At 45.1% G+C, this 20,781-nt stretch overlaps 3 protein-coding genes across 3 annotated transcripts; 1 reads left to right on the top strand and 2 right to left on the bottom strand.

Moving 5' to 3' along the window:
- Nucleotides 1–2,455: 2,455 nt before the first annotated feature.
- hbegfa (heparin-binding EGF-like growth factor a) lies at nt 2,456–5,504 on the bottom strand. Its single transcript, XM_068740383.1, has 6 exons — nt 5,317–5,504; nt 4,458–4,703; nt 4,121–4,319; nt 3,884–4,039; nt 3,720–3,806; nt 2,456–3,611 (listed from the first exon to the last, which is right to left on the bottom strand). Exons 1-5 carry the CDS (start codon nt 5,357–5,359, stop codon nt 3,734–3,736), a joined length of 717 nt encoding a protein of 238 aa, XP_068596484.1. The 5' UTR covers nt 5,360–5,504; the 3' UTR covers nt 2,456–3,611; nt 3,720–3,733.
- Nucleotides 5,505–7,578: 2,074 nt separating this feature from the next.
- rufy1 (RUN and FYVE domain containing 1) lies at nt 7,579–12,453 on the top strand. The gene is made up of 17 exons (XM_068740148.1): nt 7,579–7,909; nt 8,187–8,366; nt 8,480–8,597; nt 8,688–8,789; nt 8,923–9,046; nt 9,149–9,210; nt 9,304–9,439; nt 9,514–9,615; nt 9,693–9,809; nt 9,962–10,129; nt 10,208–10,305; nt 10,386–10,505; nt 10,865–10,994; nt 11,195–11,289; nt 11,386–11,434; nt 11,520–11,597; nt 11,716–12,453. Exons 1-17 carry the CDS (start codon nt 7,579–7,581, stop codon nt 11,857–11,859), a joined length of 2,154 nt encoding a protein of 717 aa, XP_068596249.1. The 3' UTR covers nt 11,860–12,453.
- A 712-nt stretch (nt 12,454–13,165) lies between these two features.
- On the bottom strand, nt 13,166–19,035 carry LOC137894546 (heterogeneous nuclear ribonucleoprotein H-like). The gene is made up of 12 exons (XM_068739977.1): nt 18,955–19,035; nt 18,037–18,133; nt 17,360–17,515; nt 17,135–17,278; nt 16,247–16,385; nt 15,415–15,578; nt 15,364–15,381; nt 15,148–15,260; nt 14,929–15,064; nt 14,760–14,843; nt 14,086–14,178; nt 13,166–13,899 (listed from the first exon to the last, which is right to left on the bottom strand). Exons 2-12 carry the CDS (start codon nt 18,116–18,118, stop codon nt 13,799–13,801), a joined length of 1,230 nt encoding a protein of 409 aa, XP_068596078.1. The 5' UTR covers nt 18,119–18,133; nt 18,955–19,035; the 3' UTR covers nt 13,166–13,798.
- Between the last annotated feature and the right edge of the window lie 1,746 nt (nt 19,036–20,781).

Raw genomic sequence — 20,781 nt, 5'->3', positions numbered from 1 at the left:
GGCCCGAGTGGCACTCGCGGGCTACGCTGTCCCCTCAGTTTGGCTTCGCAGGAGCAGTTGGGGACTTTTACTTGTGCTGGAATCCTGCAAACAAATGACATGTTTGACAGTGACATCACATTCTTTATCACATTATAACAGTTAATGTCTAGAGCAGGTCAGACACAAACAGACACACACACACACAATCATTAAAATCAGTAATTATTAGCTCTTTTTCGTGATATCCGGGAAGAGAATGATTGTATTTCCAACTGTTGGTGTGCGCACTTCCATATCGGTGTGGAAACTACCTATTGTTGCTTCGCAGCAGGGCAGGAAGCACCTTTCTCAACAATCTCACCCTGATTCAATCCAGCACAAGCACTGTGGTATCTGATTAGAGTTCAGTATGTTTGGCGAAGTAGCACGACTAAAGAGTGCGTCACATTTATTTCTTTATTTTTACACCACTTGATTCATTCTGGGTCCATTTGTAAAGGAAAAGGCACCTGAACTGGCTGTAGGTGAATAGTTGCTTCCAAACATTTATGAAAACAATAGCGGTCTTGGTGCAGCATCGGTTCCCACAGGAGTGTGACACATAAGGAATGCCGCCAATTCCAATGAATATTTGCCAACTTGAAAGGAAATGCCTTCTGACCTGGATAGAGAGAGACATTGCCTTGGACTCCCCTCCCGGAGTGATGAAGAAGAGGAGGAGCAACAAAGATTCTGCAGAGCCGCTACCCTAACCCTTACAAGGAAAATTCAGGAGCAGATGCCTGATGATGGGTCGCCACAGCGGACGCTATTTCCTGGCGGTGGTCCACCGCGCCGCTGAGAAACAGAACACAGCGAGCTCCCTTCTCTCCCAGCATTCTGGCTCTTTGGTGGCCACCAAGCCCGGGAATAGCAGCTATGCGAGCATGACAGCACAGCACTATTTCTGTGTGTTCTGCTACTTGACATTGAGAAGCCGGGATTAGGTGGCTCCACTTTAAATGGCTAAAGTCTGTCACGCATACACGCATATGTACCCTTTTGTAAAGACACATTAACCCATCATGGATATTACTCAAGCCCCGATTGCTCTATGGTTTAAACGTTCTTGCATAGCGCTGGCGGGAGCTGTGCAAGATGGATTTCTCCATGTGAGGTTGTGTCTTTCCAAACTAAAATCTTGCACAGAGGATAGTCCAAGTGATGCTGCAGCAAGAAGAGCGGCTGGGATGTCTGTGTAGGTGCCTCATGATCTCTCCCTCCATGTAGGACCAGAGGCTTCTCAACCTCATCGTCAGGTTGAGCGTCTTGCTGTCAGCCTCGATTTTTGAGCCCGTGAAAACAGATCAAAGGTGTAGCAAGTGTCAGAAATGATCAAAGACAACACCCTTGCACCCCTTGATACACAAGTTGATGATTTTCAGAATCAATTCAACATGCAGGGAGCTCAGGTTCTGAAATCACAAACTGCGCAGCTGCAGATGTGCACATGTGAATGGATTGCATTTCTGTGGCAGAATTAAATTCTGATTTGCTCAACAAATGGAATGAGGCGTTCCTCTACCACACCCTGAGGGTTAAGCTGAACATCTGTCTCTGGCAACCCCCCCCCACCCCCCCACAGCAGGAACACGTGAGGGCAATAATGTGTGCTCGGGATTTAGAGAGCGTGGAATCAAACCCACTTGTAACGCTTCTGTTAACCTGTGTGATCTACACATATGGGGCACCAAAGCATTCCTGTATCACCTCCATAACACACACACACACACACACACACACACGCAGTCAGTGTAACAGCATCCGTGTAGGAGGTGACTTCAAGGGGTGACTAACATTCGGTTAGGTCCCGGCTTGCCTTTGAGTCCATCTGGGTCTTTTGACTTTCCTTACCCCCATTAAAAGTGTGTGGCACACACGAACACACACACACACACACACACGAACACACACACTGGCATTGTTGCATCCTGCTGCATCCTGTGGTCTTTCTGAACTCTGCGGTATTCAGGCCTGGTTGAGATCTCAGATTTTTTAACGTGGTGTTGCGTCTTTGAACGCGACATCTGTTGGCTGTGTGAGTAATGAAGTGCGGTGCTGTGGCTGAACGTCAGGTGTTCTCCGGCCTGTACACCAAACATCTGCCCCCCCCCCCCATGGCTGGGTCCACAGACACCTGAAGCTGATAATGTCGTTGTTTTATATTTAGCCTGAGGAGAAACACATCTGAAATATGTTAATTTAATTTACAAACATTGCCTGGACTTCCCAGTTCGCCACATTTAAATATAATAACCAGGGAAGGCCTTCTGACTATGCAGCAATATGTTCAGCAGGTGTTCTAAAATATCACATAAATGCTTCCTGACTGTGGATGTAAATCAAAGAGCAAAAGTAATGCGGTGGCTGAGACTCAAACACCTTGGTACATTCAAAATCTATTAAATAAAAAGTCCAAAATGTTTTTGTTTTTTTTAATTTCATTTTATTTTGCTTGGGGGGGGGGAACAAATCACATAAATAACAAACACTTCAACAATTTAGGACAGGCTCTGAAAGGGTGGATCATTTCATCATTCACATTTTTATTTTTCGCTTAAGTGCTAAACAGGAGTTTTACCTATAATGATGTTAAGATGTGACAAATTCTTGCTACAGTGCATTTGATATATATATATTTTTTTTTTTTTTGTATAATTAAAATGCCGGTTGGCCCTTTTAACATTGTCTTTAACCAATACAATGATATTGATCATCCTTCATGACTTTGAGGCAGGACACTGTGGCTCCAAATCTGCAGGAAGAATTTGGGTGGGCGGAGTCAGAAAGCAGCATTGCCCTAAACATCATCATTACAGCTGTTATGGCTTTAGCATCTACAATGAAACACTGAAATTAAAAAGAGATGATGTCCATTCACCGATCAATTTATTAATCACAGTGCTATTGATCATCAAGTGGGCGCCGAAGGTCAGATAACTTAAGTGGCACGTCTTGTGAGGAACTTCTTAATCGTTTTCCCATTTGGTTTCATAAATAAATATAATTTTATCCAATAAGCAATATAAAAACAAAGTTACTTTAAAAACTGTTGAAGGTGGTTAAAATCTCTATAAATACAGTTAGCTTAAATAAATAAATTAAAATTATAAATATAACATTTACTGTACACGAAAAAAAAAAAAATGGACTTGAGCAGGAAAATATATAAAATGCTGTCTGTTGAACCAAAAAATAAAAATAAAATAAAACAAATTCCAGGTTGAAAATCTTATCTTGATCAGTTCAGTCTGAAATGAGCTCTTCTCGCAGTCACAGTGCAGCGTCTGTACGCGTTCATCCCTCTTCTCCTTCTTTCTCGGACATCACCTTTCTCTCGACACACCTCCAGTCCATCCTCCAGGCCTTGAGTATTCCAGTTTCAGGTCGGCCCTCGTCTGAGCCCTTCAGGAATAAGTTAAGCTGCCCGTCCCTTCTCTTTTGTTTTTTCTGATCGGAACGTCTAGCAGAGGATCAGGCAGAAAACAACCTCGGTTTCCCTTCTTCATGTAAAAATCCTCCTTCCCTCCAGGACCTTCTTCCGCCGTCTTCACTTCTCGTTTTCTATTTTGAGGTAGAATTTCCACTATCTGTGCCGAACATGAAGAAACAGAAACGAAAACAAAAAAGGCCATGAGCGAAACCTCATTTAGAAGAAAGAGAGATGCTGTTTGTGACTCCGCCGCCTCCTTCCTCACCTCTCCTGTTCTCTTCAATGGTTGGAGGCCAACCCGAGTTTGACCTTCTCTTCGCTTTCTACATCGTATGCGCCTCGTTTGTGAAACCTGTAATGAACCAAAGAAGTTCATTTAGATGGGTTTTTTTTTCTCTGCAGTCTGTGACTATAGGAGTCGGTCCTTACCTGAGCAATAGCAACAGGCCGATGATGACGAGGCAGACGGATGACAGCACCACAGCCACCACGGCCAGAGCCGTGGTTCGGTTGTAGCCCTCCTGGGGCTTCTCCAGCGGCAGCGTGAAAAACTGGCATCTTTCTCCAGAGTAACTCAGGTGGCACCTGCAGGAGGAGCAGCGAGTCAATAATGGACATGATCTCGAGTGGCTGGGGGCGCATGCGAGCTGCGCGGCTCATACTCACACGCAGGACGGGGCGCGGATGTCCCTCAGGTACTGGCAGGTGCCGTGAATGCAGAAGCCCTTGTACTTCTTCAGGCACGGATTCCTCTTCTTCCCCTTGCCTTTGCCCTTCTTCTTGCCCTGTCCCCTCCGTCTCTTCCGTTCGCTGCTTTCAGCCTCCAGGATGGCGGCAGGGTCTTTGGGCTTGCTTGACATGGCAACTAAACGGGGAAGCAAAAAATAAATAAAAATAGGGGTGGGAATATTTCAGCTGCTTCAATGAAGAAGGGAAATTTAAACATCATTAAAACGGGGGGGGAAGACATTTGCAAAGAAGGGCGAACTCGGTCGGCCTTTACCTTGTGGCAATTCCAATTCATAGTCCCCAGACATGCCGTCTTCGTACTCGTCCTCATAATACTCGTCATCGTACTCCTCCTCCTCGCCTTCCCGGCCGTACTCCTCCGTCGTGACGCTCACACTCCTGCTCTCCTCCTCTGCCCTCCTGTCTTTGGTCGTGTCCAGAAACTTGAAAACTGCCCGTTGCCGCTGCCTGTCAGTTTCATGCCTGTCGACTGCAGCGCCGCCGGCCATTCTGAACGCCGCTGCAAAGGAGAATGAAACGTTAAAATAAGCCAAGTGGTGCACGGAAGGCTGGGTTCTTCCAGTCTTTACCAGAGCAGACCTCCAAGAGAGTCTTCCTCTCTGATTATAGGCCGCATACATGTCGGGACATGCTTTACCAAAGGCGGTTCTGTGAGGGGACTCTGGTCCCCCCCCCCCTTTTAGGAAACGCTGCAGCCCAGATACGGAGCATGATCCTTAGGGGTTGCTCGGTATTCACTGTTTTGCTCTGGAGCACTTCAGCAGAGGAACCGTAGAAAGCCTCCATCACGGAGAGAGACGGTGAGGTTTGTGCGGCTTTGGAAATAGAAGTTGGCATATTCTTCCTCTGCCTCATGCGCCGCACGCAAAACGCATGGACAGACAGTTAGCTAATGTCAGGCAAGAATACGGGTTAAAAATAAAAGTATCCGGTTACATAAAGCATGCTCGGAAATAGAGAGATGACCCCATTAGCTCCCGAATGGCAAAACAGTTGCCTTTAAGGTTATGAAGTATAAGTGACACTTGGGGGGGGGGGGAGATACCTGGTTTATTCCCGTGGACACAACAACCGTGACGCGTGAAATCCGAAAAGAAACGCAGGAAACTCACCCAAGGCGTGGATCAGCAGGAGCGCAGCACGGACAATCCTCATGATGACTGAAATTCCAGTGAGATTTACGCGGAATTAAAGAAAGTTGCCAAACACGTTGTAAATATCCCCCCTTCTCGGCCCGGTTCTAATGATCCGCTCCTTTCTTTTCTTTCTCCCGGTGTGTTTGCGCAAGTAGAATCCGCTTGTTTGCGCGTTGCCGGCGGGACGTCGGAGGGCTGAGGCGTCTCGGATGTTGCGGACTGAGACTGAGACAGACGCACCGCGGTATTTATGGCCGCTCCGCTCCGCTCCACGCCCACGGAGTCACCGCTCAGCGTCCCGTGGGCCAGGTCTGAACGGGTATAGAGCGAGAGCGGCGCGACAGGGAGAAAGGGCCATTATTGATTCAAAACGAATGAGCCCAGTGGTAGCCATCACGAAGGAACACGTGGTTTAGTCCTGAACGTATAGATAGATCATGTGGAATGTTTAAATGATAAATGATAAATGTCGGGGAGTTCCATCTCCTCCTTAAAACTTTGGGCTAATGTTTCGTTTTTTACATTATCATTATTGTATTTTTGAGGATTTCCGGTTTACTTAAATAGTTTAATTTATATCCAGACAGGCAGATAGATAGATAGATAGATATCAATCAATCAATCAATCAATCAAATCTTTATTTGCAGACACAATGGTCCAATTAAAAAGCAAACATAACAGATAGAGATGATGGATAGATAAAGATGATGATAGATAGATAGATAGATAGATAGATAGATATGATGGATAGATAGATAACTATGATGGATAGATAAATATGATGGATAGATAGAGATGATGGATAGATAGAGATGATGGATAGATAAAGATGATGGATAGATAAAGATGATAGATAGATAGATAGATAGATAGATAAAGATGATAGATAGATAGATAGATAGATAGATAGATAGATAGATAGATATGATGGATAGATAGATAACTATGATGGATAGATAGATATGATGGATAGATAGATATGATGGATAGATAGATAGAGATGATGGATAGATAGATAGAGATGATGGATAGATAGAGATGATGGATAGATAGATATGATGGATAGATAGATAGAGATGATGGATAGATAGATATGTCATGTTATGCAAAAATAAACAATTTCTAAATGTTCACTCACAGTTTCTACATGAAGCAAATAATTACATTTCTATATCAAATTAAGTGAAGTGTAAAGTAATGACTGATATTTAAAAATGCAACTGCAGAAAAAACAATATTACGTATACAAATCGGACCTTGAGTTTCTCGAGGCGAAACAATAAACAGCTTCTCTACGCCGCCACGTGGGGGATGATGGGAACTACAGCATAGGAATGCACGCTTTATAAACAAATCAAATTCTAACTGTGACCAATAGTCGTGTCTATTCGTGTTATCTATCTATACAGACCTGATCCACCATTGCAGAAAATCTGTGAAACATGAATTAATCTATTAAACACCCTGTTCCAAATGTTAGGAGTCAAGGTGTTAGTTATCCTCCTACACTTTATTGATCCCTTTGGGGAGTTTGACACCCAAGTAGAGGTGATGCACCTCCGATAAACAGCTGCAGACATATTTCTGATTATTCAGGCTTTAATGACAATGGTATCAGCTCTACAAGACATTTTAACTTATTATTATTCATATAGTTCAAAGCTTTCCCCGACTGAACATTGTTGTCCTGTGGATTGTGATTGTTAGAAACTCTTAAATAGTTCATACCTCAAAGTATTTAAATTGCTTGATGTCAGCCCTTTTGACCAAGTTGTGATTTGTCACAGTAAGAAAGACAATATAAAAAATTCCAGGAGGCTAAAAGTGAGGTAGATATCGTTCAGGTAGTGTTATATATTACACACCTTTACTTTACTATTGTTAGTGTGATCTTGATTGGAATAAACCGTCCTTAGCTCTAAAAGGCTTCTTTCCTTTCAACTTATATTCACCAAACAAGTCACCACCATTTAGTGGAATGAACGCAAATGGATACTATTGTCATATTGATATCGTGTTCTTTGTTCGACATTAATTATAATCATTCGATTAAGCGTTTGAAATAAATAAATTTATCGGATATTATTACGCGTCTAACCGTCCGTCCAGCAGGGGGCGGTAACGCATGTATAAGATAAGTCTCCTGGACGTCAATAAATTAGACGAAGAAGAAGAGCGCCCTCGTGATTGCTCTGGTATGGTCACGTGTCAAATTGGGCTGTAGGGAGGGGGCAAAGATGGCCGACGAGAGAGAGGAAGTAAACACAGATGTTGAGGAAAGCGGAGCAGGAGAGCAGCCACCGGAATCCGAAGTTTTGGAAGCCCCTTCGGACGAAGGCTCGAGCCGCTGGAATGGCTCCGGCGGCGCAGAGAGCTCGGATCCGGGGGATGCGGAGCACGGTTGGTCGGCTTCGCTCCTGTCTTTGGCTCGGAAGGCCACGGAGACGATTAGCAGCGGGGTGAGCTCCGCTGCCGCCCAGAGGAATCCCTCCCAAGGCTTAGCGGCGAGCTCCCCGACGGGAAGAGAGCCCGGAAGTTATCAAAACAACTCTCCGAGTATTCTTCCAGGTAGGTTGTGGCAATTAGTCTGCTAATGTCGTTTCTTTAAAAAAAACAAACAAGTAATTAAATGTTGGAGCCACAAAGTCAGTCCGCTCCGCCCCCTTGGACTTAAGTAACCATTTGGCAGCTGCCGTGACGCATGACGAGGAGTAAACGCGTCTTTTTATGGGTTAATGGTCGTGTAAAAAGTCACGTTGTACGCAAATGGGGGGGGGGGGGGGTTGTATGTCTGAATGTTTGACGTATCTTATTTATTACCTTTTCCTTTCCTTCCAATCTCCAGTTCTGCCCCCCAAGGACCCCACGTCAATAGAGAGATCCAACCTGCTCAGCATGATGAAGCTGAGCGTCAAGGTGTTAATCCAGGCCTCCCTGAGTCTGGGCCGGACGCTGGACTCGGACTATCCTCCCCTGCAGCAGTTCTTTGTTGTCCTGGAGCATTGCCTCAAACATGGCCTAAAAGGTGAGGCTTAGTTTTTTTTTTGGACAGACCTAATTTTTTTTCATTTAAAGTGATCCAATCTCATTATAGAACCATGACAAAGCTAAACGTACTTTGTTAATTGTTTGTTTCAGCCAGGAAGTCCTTCATTGGTCAGAACAAGTCCATATGGGGTCCCCTGGAACTGGTGGAGAAGTTGTGTCCTGAGTCTGTTAACGTTGCTACAAGTGCAAGAGATCTGCCCGGCATTAAGTATGCTATGCTAGCGCTAAGCCATTTTCCACTTCTGCAGCGCTTCCATCCATTTGATCTGAAGATTTCTCCATCTTTTTCTTTTCTCAGGAGTGGATTGGGCCGAGCGAGGGCGTGGCTGCATTTAGCACTCATGCAGAAGAAAATGGCCGACTACATGAAAGCTTTGCTGGATCGAAAGGATCTCCTGAGGTTAGTAATCATGATTTGGTTGTGTGGATTTCATTTAGCAGGTAATTTAAACCAGAATATTAATTATGTTCGAATGCCAGTTAGCCGTATTCCACACTTGCAATGCATTCGTTCCTCTCCATCCTCTTCCCAGTGAGTTTTATGACTCTGGAGCATTCATGATGGAGGAAGAGGGGGCAGTGATGGGAGGACTGTTGGTGGGTCTCAACGTCATTGACGCCAACCTCTGCATTAAAGGGGAGGATCTCGATTCTCAGGTAAGTGTTGACAGCTTCCGTGGGTCTTTACATCCCAGCACTCATCCCTCGTGTTCTGGTCAGTCATTACACGCAGCGGATCGGCTTCTCTTCTCCATTTAGGTGGCCGTGATTGACTTCTCCCTTTACCTGAAAGACCCCGCCAACAGCGACACTCGGAGAGAGTGAGTGCGGCTTTTCAATCCATTCAGCCTCTCCGTTCAACTCTTTATCGTCATCTCTTAACTGCTGTGACGTAAGTTTGTGTTTATTCCCAGTGACTCCAAGATGACGGCCATATTGGATCAGAAGCACTACATCGAGGAGTTAAACCGTCACCTCAGTGGGACAGTCACTGACCTCCAGGCTAAGATGGACTCGCTAGAGAAGACCAACAGCAAGCTTATAGTGGAGGTCGGATGATCTGCATACGAGCTGTTATTTTTAATCTGTGATTTCTCATTGTGTGTGTTTTTTCTCGTCCCCAGCTGACGGCAGCAACAGACAGAATCAACTCGCTCCGAGGAGAGCAAGAAACTCTTAGACAGGAGAACGAGTCGATCGTGCACTCGAGCCATAAGAAGGAGGAGGTAACAAAAGCATCCGCAAATAACTGCAAATGAACCGCACCTACGTCTAAACGGTATGATGTGTTCGTTTGTTCCAGGCTGCACTTCAGGACAGTCAGGTGGAGCTGGAGACGTACAAACAGACTCGCCAAGGTCTGGATGAGATGTACAATGTGGTCTGGAGTCAGTATAAAGAAGAAAAGCGCATTCGCCAGGTCAGGTATCAGCAGGCTCGCAATAAAAGGGGACTCGTGCTCAGTGCTGCTGGGTTTTTTTTTGGGTGGGGGGTGAGGATGGGGGCATTGTCTGTGACAAAGCACAGAGTGTGATGATGTGACTGTTACTCACACATTGTGTGTGTTTCCAGGACCTGGAGCGCGAGCTGGAGCTGCAGGTGGGCCTGAAGCAGGAGATGGAGGTAGCCATGAGGCTGCTGGAGAAGGACACGCACGAGAAACAGGACACGCTGGCAGCCCTGCGGCTTCAGCTGGACCAAGTCAAGACTCTCAATGTGCAAATGTTCCACAAAGTTCAGGTAGACGTGGCCGAACGCAGCTTCTCTCCTGCAGTCAGCGAGAACGACGCTTTGACACGCCCCTCCGTGGCTCTTTAGGACTCGAAACGGGAAGCGGCAACAAAACAAGCCGAGGCCGCGCAGCTGGAGCTGAAGATGGAAGAAATGGAGAACGCCATGGCGGAACTTGAGCAGAGGTACGTACTCCGTGCACGTTCACGTGCGCAATGAGCCTTCTTTAAATGAATACGCTTTCTTCTTGGTTCATTGATCTCAGGCTACAGGACTCTGAGCGAGAGCGGAAACAGAACGACCAGTCGGACAAAGATATGAGGATGGAGCTGGAGGGAAAGGTGGATGCGTTGCAGAAACAGATGTCAGACCTGGAAACATTGAGGTTAACACGCACACGCACACACACACACTTGGGGGAAAATAAAACTAGTGAGGTTCATTGAGAAACAGAGGAGCAGTAAAAATGGAAGTGAGGTCCACCGTCAACACCAGTTTATTATAAGTGTTTTAATGTTGCTGAGTTTTTCCATGGACAAAATGACTTAAAGCTTGACTGGTCCACATTCTCTCAAGCCACGTATCCAGAATATGGTGCTGCATCCCCACCGAAGGCATGGAAGGTCGCATCTTAGAACGGCGTCTCTGTTGCAGCAGTGTTTTGTGGGATTTCAGAGGAATGTCTCGCTGCAGCGCTTCTCGTTCATGTTTCCTAACGTGCGCAGACATCGTCTCTGTTCTCAGACTGGGCTTGGAGAACGATCTGCGTGCCGAGAGGGAACAGAGGCAGAGCCTGCAGAGATCTCTGCAGCGGGAACAGGACAACAGCGGCGAGCTCCGCACGCAGCTGCAGCAACTGCAGGGTCTGCACACGGTCCGTGTCGCACCTAGAGTCGATGTCAGAATTGTTGTCGTGTTCTCAGAAATGCCATTCGTGGCAATGAAGTGCAAATATCTGATAGTTCTTGGATTTCTTTTAATATATATTTCTATTCAGTCTTCCAATAGTTCCTTTTGGTGCAACTATACACCCCTATCTTATCCGCTATGGTATTTATTTTGGTTTTGGTTTAGGAGCTGCAGGAATTGAAGCAGGAGAAGAAGCAGCTGCAGCAAAGATGCGAGCAGCAGGAACAGGCTCTCCAGGAGATGGGGCAGCATCTCAGCCAGTTAGTGCTATGAGACTTACCTTTTCTTTAATAATAATAATCTCAAGATTGTCATGTAATTTCATGAGGAATTTTGTGTTGCCTTTTGTTTTTAAGGTCCAAACTTAAGATGGAGGACTTCAAGGAGGTTAATAAAGCTCTCAAGGTGAAGTCATGGGGTTCGTCTGCCCGCACAGATGTTGATGTTGTTAATAGAGGTCATATCTTAGATCCTCATTGCGCCGCCACAGGGCCACGCCTGGCTTAAAGATGACGAGGCCACGCAATGCAAGCAGTGCCAGAAGGAGTTCTCCATTGCACGCAGAAAGGTGAGGCTCCTTTCTCCGTTGCGTATATTAGCGGAAGATGGGGATCATCTCATCTACAGGAAAATGGATGTTTTTATCACGCCGTTGTCGATTAGCCATCCAACTTTGTATGTTGCAGCACCACTGTCGAAACTGTGGCGACATCTACTGCAACAGTTGCTCCGGTAACGAGCTGGCCTTACCCTCCTACCCCCGACCTGTTCGGGTGTGCGACGTGTGCAACTCCCTCCTGCTGCAGAGAAGCTCCTCCACGGCTTCCTGACAAACACAACTCATCTGCTGAGTTTCAGCGGCCATGTTAAAGATCGTTGTCTTCTGGAATCTACTGGAAATGCTCCGTTGTTACCGGGAGTTCCGGGAACATTAGCCCGCCTGTTTGAAGGCCGCCTCCTAACACTGAAGGAAGAATTCATGCAGACAGCACTTTGCTTTGGAGGTTGAAGTAGTTTGGGATTGTTGTGATCATATTTTCTTTGGGCAAGAGAAAAACAGTTTTTAAAACTCAGCAGTCACGTCGCAGCCAACGTTTATTTTTGTTGTTCAAGCTATGAATGTAATTATTTTGTTCCGTCGCTTAATGTTTCACTGATCAGGCATTGCTAGCATTACTAACCTTATTGGTCAACTTTTTGTTTTGTGGTTGTCCATGCATCTTCTGTGTCAACAACAAAACTTCATTTTGTTGTGAAGAATGATAAATACTGCTGATCTACATATTTCTGCTCTCGAGCCTTGTAACATGCTGTCGCCGCCTGATCCAAGACAGCAGTCGGTGTGTGTGTGTGTGTGTGTGTGTGTGTGTGTGTGTGTGTGTGTGTGTGTGTGTGTGTGTGTGTGTGTGTGTGTGTGTGTGTGTGTGTGTGTGTGTGTGTGTGTGTGTGTGTGTGTGTGTGTGTGTGTGTGTGTGTGTGTGTGTGTGTGTGTGTGTGTGTGTGTGTGTGTGTGTGTGTGTGTGTGTGTGTGTGTGTGTGTGTGTGTGTGTGTGTGTGTGTGTGTGTGTGTGTGTGTGTGTGTGTGTGTGTGTGTGTGTGTGTGTGTGTGTGTGTGTGTGTGTGTGTGTGTGTGTGTGTGTGTGTGTGTGTGTGTGTGTGTGTGTGTGTGTGTGTGTGTGTGTGTGTGTGTGTGTGTGTGTGTGTGTGTGTGTGTGTGTGTGTGTGTGTGTGTGTGTGTGTGTGTGTGTGTGTGTGTGTGTGTGTGTGTGTGTGTGTGTGTGTGTGTGTGCGCGCGTGTGTGTGCGCGTGCGCGCATCTGCTCTGAATGTTTGCATTCATTATGAGCCAAGGCCACTCACCAGTGACTCAAATTCAATGTGTTCATTCACCCTTTAGGGAAAGAGTGTCTAACTTCAGGCTGGAAACATCACATGTACTAAATCTTATACTCTGTTTGTCGTGAATCTACTTCCATGTTCCATCAATGGACACTTGTGTAAATGACTGTAGAATGTTAAATCTGATTTAGAATGTCTCTGAACAGGGCGTCGTTGGCTCGTCTAAAACTGCTTTCTTAATTCGGGAATGTTTTTAATCGAATATTTGATGAAAGGAATAAAGCCTGATCTTTCGTAATGCTCGTTTCAACTAGATATTCCAGACAAGTTTATTCACTTTGTGCACAGGAAATACAAATAGCAGTTCACGCAGTACAAACCTTCATGTCAACGCATTTGAAATGTTCTTGCTCTTGATGTGGCACTCGTCAGGAGAAACGGCACCATCAACAGTCACACCTTAAAACATGCTCCGACCGTGGGAAGTCTCAACTTGAGAAATAAAACCGTATATTTAAATGACCGAACACTAAAAAAGCTAGACAAGGTTTAAACATCAAATGAAAATTTCTAAGTTGTTTTTATTAATGTTCATGTTCTCAGGCATTGAAAATAAGGTTCGAGTCACCAGTACAGAATGTATTAACTAAAGGAACAGACTGGTGCTTGGAGGATAAGAAAAGCTTCCTGGTGATGAAAATTTAAAGTTTCTGTGATGAATTGGTGAGGAATAGGGACAACAAAAAGCACTTTGGACATTTCTTGTGACACCGTACGACATCACTTGGCTCTGCATTTCAGCCACTAGAAAAACAAAAGACAAACCCCAGTATCTGCAAAATCTCACCCGATCCCTCCGTGTTAACTAGGTAAGATTTACAGTTCCAGTCCTTCCAGCAAAATGCTGAGTAAAAAAACAAACAAAAATGGTCTACATCCCCCATCCCCCACCCAGTCCATTCATCGAGCTTCTGCTTCCGCCTCCACCACCGCTGCTGCCATAGTAACTGCTTCCCATTCCGCCCTGGTTACCTAACAAGAGACAGAAAATACACACTATAGGACCACGGAGTTCATAACCGCGTTAGACGCTGCATTTCTGCCCTTCAGACCGAAATGTAAAGCTCCGTCTCTGGAGATCAGTGTGGGCCACAGCTGGAGTGCATTTTAACAACTCGGCGGAGCAGGAAAAACTATTACACCAGAGCCGACACTCACTGTAATCATTGTAGCCGCCCATGCTGCCCTGACTGCTGTAGCCGCCGGAGTATCCTGAGCTCAGCTGCCCACTGCTGTAGGACGACTGGTTCCCTGTGGAGGAGAGAGATCGCATCAAACTCAGGGCAAGCATCAGGATTACTCAGACACGAGCAAAGGGTTGACGGTGGCTGGTTCCTGTTCCTGTTCCGTCCAACTGTTGGCCCACCTTGGGTCTTCCGCGTCTATATTTGCCTTTAGCCATCATCCTTAATATTGCTTTTCCACTGCATGGTAGTTTCTATAAGGTTCTAATGGACCCTAGTTTCCTTCAGATTGCTGTCTGTACATTACGGCCCTTTATACGACCCTTTTGGTTCTATTTTGAGTTTACTTCGGGGTCTCACGGTCTTTTGGTTGTTCAGTTTCACTTTCCTTCCAAAGTGCGGGTCCACTCTGAGTGATGCAATATTGATAATGTCTCTTTGATTCTGTCAGCTTTGAGCGAGCAGCAAGGCCACCAGAGAGGGGCAGCACACCGAGCGGCCGCCGCGGCGCACCGATATCCGTCCAGGGAGGACAAAATAATCATCTCCAAGCATCTCTTCTACCGTGACTGTTCCATCGCCAGCCCTACGTTAACATTCAAAGAAGAGCCTCCAACAGTCTCACAACCTCCCAAGAAAGGCGCTCACCCATTCCACCCATCATCTGACTGCTGTAGGTGCCGTTACTGCCACCTGCTGTCGAGTTCAAAAACAGCTCCACGTAGCGATGCTCTGAGGGGCAGAGGAAGAGAAACCGTGAGAGCACGTGGACTCAACAGAAACACGGAAGAGGTGCAGCCACTCGCTTAACACTCACGCATGTTGGCCTTGTCTTTAGACATGGCTGCCACGGCGTCCTCGTGCGTCGCGAACTCGACATCGGCCTCCCCGGTCACCCTCCCGTCTGGGCCGACCTCGACGTGGACCCGAACCGGATTCAGCGGCGAGAAGAACTAGGAGACGCAAACAAGGACCGATTCGTGCATCCGTGTCTGAGATGCAACATTAGCATCAGCACCGCTGCAGCCATTCTTACATTGTAGATGTCGTTCTCGCTGGCTCTGTACGGCAGGCCCCTCATGTGGACGCAGTGCCCGGTTGTACTCTGGAAGGAAGACCCGCTGTCATTGTACCGTCCCTCTGATGCACCTGAACACATTAAAACAAGTGCACTCGTTAATAAAACTAAACCTTATGTCACTTCAGCTTTGCTCCACTTGATGCTCCACTTGACGCTCCACTTGATGCTCACCTCCTCCTCCTCCTCCTCCTCCCCCTCCTCCTCCTCCTCCGTAACCGACACGACGCATCCTGTCATAGGAGCCCACTCGGCTCATCATGCTGTAGCCGCCGCGCCCTCCGGACGGCCTGTCGTAGGGACTGGGTCTGTGCATGCCCATGTGCTTCCGCTGCGGCTCATAATGGGTCCGCACCTCGGCACGGCTACTCTTGAAGATCTCAATGTACCTGAGAGCATAGAGATGCCGCAGTGAGGCTTACGTGGAACGGACCGGGCGAAGCCGCATCATCTCAACAGTGATGGAACTGGACTATTCAGACGCTGTCAGTGAGGTCCGTAGGTAGAAATACCTAATAAGGGTGCTCGAGTCGATGGAAACTAAGTAACTGAGTTGCAATAATTACGCATTACAAATTCCTTCGGGCCTTGTTGATCTTTACACCTTTGTTAAAGTGACCTAAATTAAGTTGCGTCTGTCTGAACGAAGCGCCCCGTGTCCTCACAACGCCAGCCGAGGGGCAGAGAGGGCCCCGGCCCTTCTGCAACCCCACTATGAGCATTACCTGTGAAAGTGGGCTCCAGATCCGTGTGGAGAGCGGCCCTCCGGAAGACTCCTTTCCGTTTATCAAGCCTGGACTGATGTTTAGTGCTGAGACACCATTTCCTCTACTGCAGGACTGAGTTCGCATTTGTGAATGGTGCCCAAGCACTAATTTTCCCATTGAACATTTTTCAAACTAACATTGAAATTTGAGTCTGTGATTTGGCTAAGTATTACGAAATTATTCTGAAATTAGCCACGATCACGATCATGTCCGTTGCATTGGGATCAAATGTTGAAGGTGCACACCATGAGAAAAGGAACTTATCCAGCCAACCAACCAACCATCCCCACCTGTGCCCTATTCTTTCCTTGTGTTTCTTTAGAGCCTTTTCAGCTATATCCTGTGAAGCAAACTGCACGAAGGCCTCCCCCGTACTCCTCCCCTGGATGTCCATCGGCAATGTTATCCCATTTGGCACGATTTCCAACCCTTCAACCCAAGGACAGATAACCCCAGCAGGGGACATATTAAATCACATGCCCAATCACAGAGAGAGGAAGAAATGAAAAAAAAAATAACTTATGGAGAACTACACATCATCACACATACCAGTTCAGTTTTTTTATAAAGTGACCGGCCATTTAATGACTTACATTTATTGTATTCTGGGGATAAAATATAAATGAGAGGACAGAAGAATATGGAAAAGGGACGGTTTGGGACATCAGGCTCGTTTGGTGCGTTGATGGAGAGAGGAGAGAAGATCTTGGTGGGCAACATAAGTTAAATTACTATTCATCCAGTAGAAACAAAGCTAAGAAATTGTGTACAGAGCAATAACGTGTGCAGGAAAGAGCACGGTGAAAGGAAATGGGGAAAAAGAAACCGTGGTACTGGGGGGCCCATCAGTGATGAGTGAGACACACTCAATTATTTGAATATTGCCAGAAAAGCAACAATTTGGAACTATAGCGAACATCAGACTAAATTAAAATGGGGAGTGAAAATGGGCTACAGATGAATTTGACGGGTAAGATACTCAAGGTTGTCTGCAAAACAGATCAGTACTGTCGCATGAAAATGAAGTATTTAAGTACCTCAATAAAAACTAGTCACCCTGTTAAGTGTTAATAGAGGACAGGAAATAAGAAAAGGAAGGTGGTGGGGGGAAAAAAAAAAACCTTTAACCGACAGATTTTCAATACTTATCTTTACAAGTAACCACTGGATATTCCTACCTGAGAAAAACTGAACTATCTCCTCCTTGCTGCAGCCGAAAGGGAGGCCTCGAAGTCGGGCAAGCCCGTCTCCCGTTGTCTCTGGGCAGTTGGGACCTGTGTGCTTCATAACCCAGTCCATCTCAACATTGTTGGATTTAAAAACTATATCAAAAAAGAAATCACATAAGAATCAGGTGTCACATCTTTGAAAGGAGTCGTCATTCTGCGAGCAGATGCACTGACCTTCTACATATCTGTGACCCATAGATTCTCTGTCTTTCTTCACTGCGATCTTCAGGTCTTCCTCCGTCTCCATTTCCACAAAAGCCTCTCCGCTGGGACGCCCCTCTCTCGTGAAGGTGAAGTGGATGCTTCCCCCATCGTCGGCAATTTTGCAATCTGTATTTCAAATGCATCGTGACATTAGTTCTGATTTGTTTGACTGATGAAACGTTGTAGTCGTTTATTATACACAGTGGAGGACAGCCACGGTGGACGGCTTAGAGACAGCTCTGAGGAAGAGAAAGGAGGCGGAGCTAGAAGTGGAGGAGATGAAGATGCTGAGGTTCTCCTTGGGAGTGACCAGGTTGGATGGGATTAGAAATGAGGCAATAAGAGGGACAGTTATGGTTAAACGTTTTGGAGATAAGGTCAGAGAGACCAGACTTTGATGGTTTGGACATGTCCAGAGGAGAGACAGGGACTATATCGGTAGAAGGATGCCGAGGATGGAACTGCCAGGGAACAGGGCTAGAGGTCGACCCAGGAGAAGATACATGGACGGAGTGAGGGAGGACATGAGAGCGGCTGGTGTTTGGGAGGACGAGGCAAAGGACAGGGTGAAGTGGAGAACGTCGATTTGGTGTGGCGACCCCTCAGGGGACAAGCCAAAAGTACAGTAGTAATACGTAACCGCGTACCTGAAAAAAACCTCTGCACTTCCTCCACTGAGCATGCCCAAGGGAGACCCCTGATGCGTACGACAAACCCCTCTTCAGCCATGACTGTTCACTATCCCTGGAAAACACAAACACAGCACTGACTCAGTCTCGTCTTTTATGGATAAACGAGAAGCGCAGGGATAACATGGAGAAAGTCTGCCTTCCATCCGCCAGTTTCATCTACAAAAGAATATGTAATTTTCATCCAAAAGGACAAGTACTATTTTAAATATTTTTTTTACAACGTTTGAGATTTTTTTTTTCATAACGGCACCTATTCTCTACGAAATTAAAGGATCACGATTACTCCATCGCTGGCAGCAGCGCCACCACGTCGAGGCCGGTTCAGAGTCAGCCGTTATTTAAAAGTCGTAGCCTATATATATGTATATATATATATATATAGTCAGCCAGTTATCCAATATATATATATATATATATATATATATATATATATATTTGCCACATTCCCACGTTATGCGAACGATAAGTGCGTGTACTTGAATAGCGCGACCCGTCCAAGCTAACCTAGCTAACGTTGATTAAACAACGTGCAGTTGAATCGTCGAACTTTGATTCAAGTTTTAAATCTGCCGATGGTGCGTTTCGACACACGGCCATTGGTTCAAATGAGAACTATTACGAATAAAATTATTTAGGGGTTCTTATCGGTGCTGGAAACATGGCCCTTAGCGTGTTAACTACCGCACCCAGGCGAAGGGAACAAAAGCGGCCCTCCCAACCGGCGCCATGTTGTTAGCATTAACTCGAACGCTAGCTATCATCCTCACATCCACGGACGGAATTATACATTAAGTTGTTATAAAATATGCTATGCTACTTGTGTAAAATGATATATAGTTTTTGAAAGGTACAACAAACGACAGATGGGCTTACCAATTTACCTGACCAAAGCGTAGACGCAACACGCCGGAGTTGGTGTGACCAACAAACCCGCGTAACGCTGCGAAAGCCTTGCACTGGGGTTGCCAGATCGGTTGGAACCATCCCCCTTTCAAGCACTAACGACGCACCAATCTCGTCGTCGCCTCTGTTCATTTTTGACACACAACAACATGATTCAACATTAGCCAATATATTTCCAATCTTATATTTCCAACATAACATAAGGTGTGTATTTTGTACTTCATATGAATCAAATTGTTTCAAGATCGTTAAATGACTATAATGTAGCTATTTAAACGCACCTGGCAAGCGCGACTGAATAACCAATCGCCTGATGCTGACCAGCCTCCACGCCCATGAATGATCACGTAGCTTCCTTAGCACGGAACGAGCAGAGCAGCTTCTGTGCTTTGGCCTACAAATCCAAGTGATCCAAAAACCTTGTTATGTTCTCCATTTGGGGTTCAGTCTGAATATTCGCTATGTACCTCATATGACACGTTTCAACCTAAGTCCAAGCCAACTCAAACCATTGTGGCAATTATGACACGATTATGACCCCAAGGTTTATTCATGACAGGACAAACATATGCGGGAGAAATGTCCCTTTCAATGAATTCTCAGAATAAGATAGTAACACAAATTATGTATTTATACAGTCATTTTAAGTGCTGGTTTCTAAATAGGATTTTTTTTTTACTCTATTTTATAATTAAGATTTTAATATGTTCTGTATTATACTTTATCAATCCCTAAATGAAGAAATTATTTTTCCGCTCTATGATATTTTTATACACACGCTCGATCGCACACACACACACACACACAGAGAGAGAGAGAAAGGGCCTATAAACATACAAATGTGCAGGGATAGGCAGCCACGTGACAGCTTTTTGGAGTTCATTGTCTTGCTCAAGGGCATCTTGGCACCTCAAAGCTATCAGTCTACACTCGGCCACCCTGAGATTCCCAAGACAAATCCCTGTGGACTAATACATTACACGTCATTTTCATGAGAATTATTGTATTCTTAAGTGTTTCCCTCCTTCCTGATGATTTTCTTGTTATTTTGATTTCATCATACAATAAGATACCTAGACATGTATTCAACTATTGAAGCATATAAAGATATACAGTATATACAGTATGTGTTGTGGAGTATCTTCTTATACTTGTCATTGTAAGGGTAATGCCATTAAAATACAGCTTGGTAATTATTGACAAATATTTACCTGCATATTCTCCAGTACATTTACTTTTGATTCTTGAGTACCATATATTTGAAATAATATACAGTATGTTTATATTTATATTCACAACTTTCAAGTGCAGGAGTTCTTGAGTATTCTTAGAAAACAATAACTCTGCATGTAAAATATTTGTATTATTAAGATCAATATTGTATCAAATATATGCACATGAATAACATATTGCGTAAAAATAACATTGATTGCTTCTGATGTTTCCCAGTTATCTAGGATTTCATGTCTAAAACAATTAATGCAAATACCAATTTTTTAAATGCATCATTTGGACTTTCAACGGAAACAAGACCGTAAGGGCTTTTTTGAAATGCTCCTCTTAGACAGGATGTTTGACTGTACTTGTACTCTAACATTGTATCTAATAAATATATTCATCATCATCATCATCACCCAGAGAAAGACAATGAGACCAAACACAAAATAAGTGTCCCTCAAATAAATGACTTGTTTATGTGGCATAGATGTTCACTGGGGTGGCAATAAAAAATAATAATAATAATAATTTATTAATAGACTACTTGGCCAAATGTTTGACATGAAATTAAGCTCTTTG

Source organism: Brachionichthys hirsutus, chromosome 6 (assembly GCF_040956055.1).
Source record: "Brachionichthys hirsutus isolate HB-005 chromosome 6, CSIRO-AGI_Bhir_v1, whole genome shotgun sequence".
Classification (NCBI taxonomy): domain Eukaryota; kingdom Metazoa; phylum Chordata; class Actinopteri; order Lophiiformes; family Brachionichthyidae; genus Brachionichthys; species Brachionichthys hirsutus.
The sequence above is the reverse complement of the archived record's forward strand: the minus strand, read 5'-3'. Positions and strand labels throughout refer to the sequence as shown.

Coding starts and splice junctions, on each gene's coding strand:
- hbegfa (XM_068740383.1), bottom strand. CDS start 5,359: ATGAGGATTGTCCGTGCTGCGCTCCTGCTGATCCACGCCTTGG. Junction 4,040..4,120: donor ATCCGCGCCCCGTCCTGCGT/GTGAGTATGAGC, acceptor CTCCTCCTGCAG/GTGCCACCTGAGTTACTCTG. Junction 3,807..3,883: donor GGCCTGTTGCTATTGCTCAG/GTAAGGACCGAC, acceptor GGTTCATTACAG/GTTTCACAAACGAGGCGCAT.
- rufy1 (XM_068740148.1), top strand. CDS start 7,579: ATGGCCGACGAGAGAGAGGAAGTAAACACAGATGTTGAGGAAAGCGGA. Junction 9,047..9,148: donor GGGAGGATCTCGATTCTCAG/GTAAGTGTTGAC, acceptor TTCTCCATTTAG/GTGGCCGTGATTGACTTCTC. Junction 11,598..11,715: donor TCTCCATTGCACGCAGAAAG/GTGAGGCTCCTT, acceptor TGTATGTTGCAG/CACCACTGTCGAAACTGTGG.
- LOC137894546 (XM_068739977.1), bottom strand. CDS start 18,118: ATGGCTGAAGAGGGGTTTGTCGTACGCATCAGGGGTCTCCCTTGGGCA. Junction 17,516..18,036: donor AGTGCAGAGGTTTTTTTCAG/GTACGCGGTTAC, acceptor TTTGAAATACAG/ATTGCAAAATTGCCGACGAT. Junction 14,844..14,928: donor TAAAGACAAGGCCAACATGC/GTGAGTGTTAAG, acceptor TCTGCCCCTCAG/AGCATCGCTACGTGGAGCTG.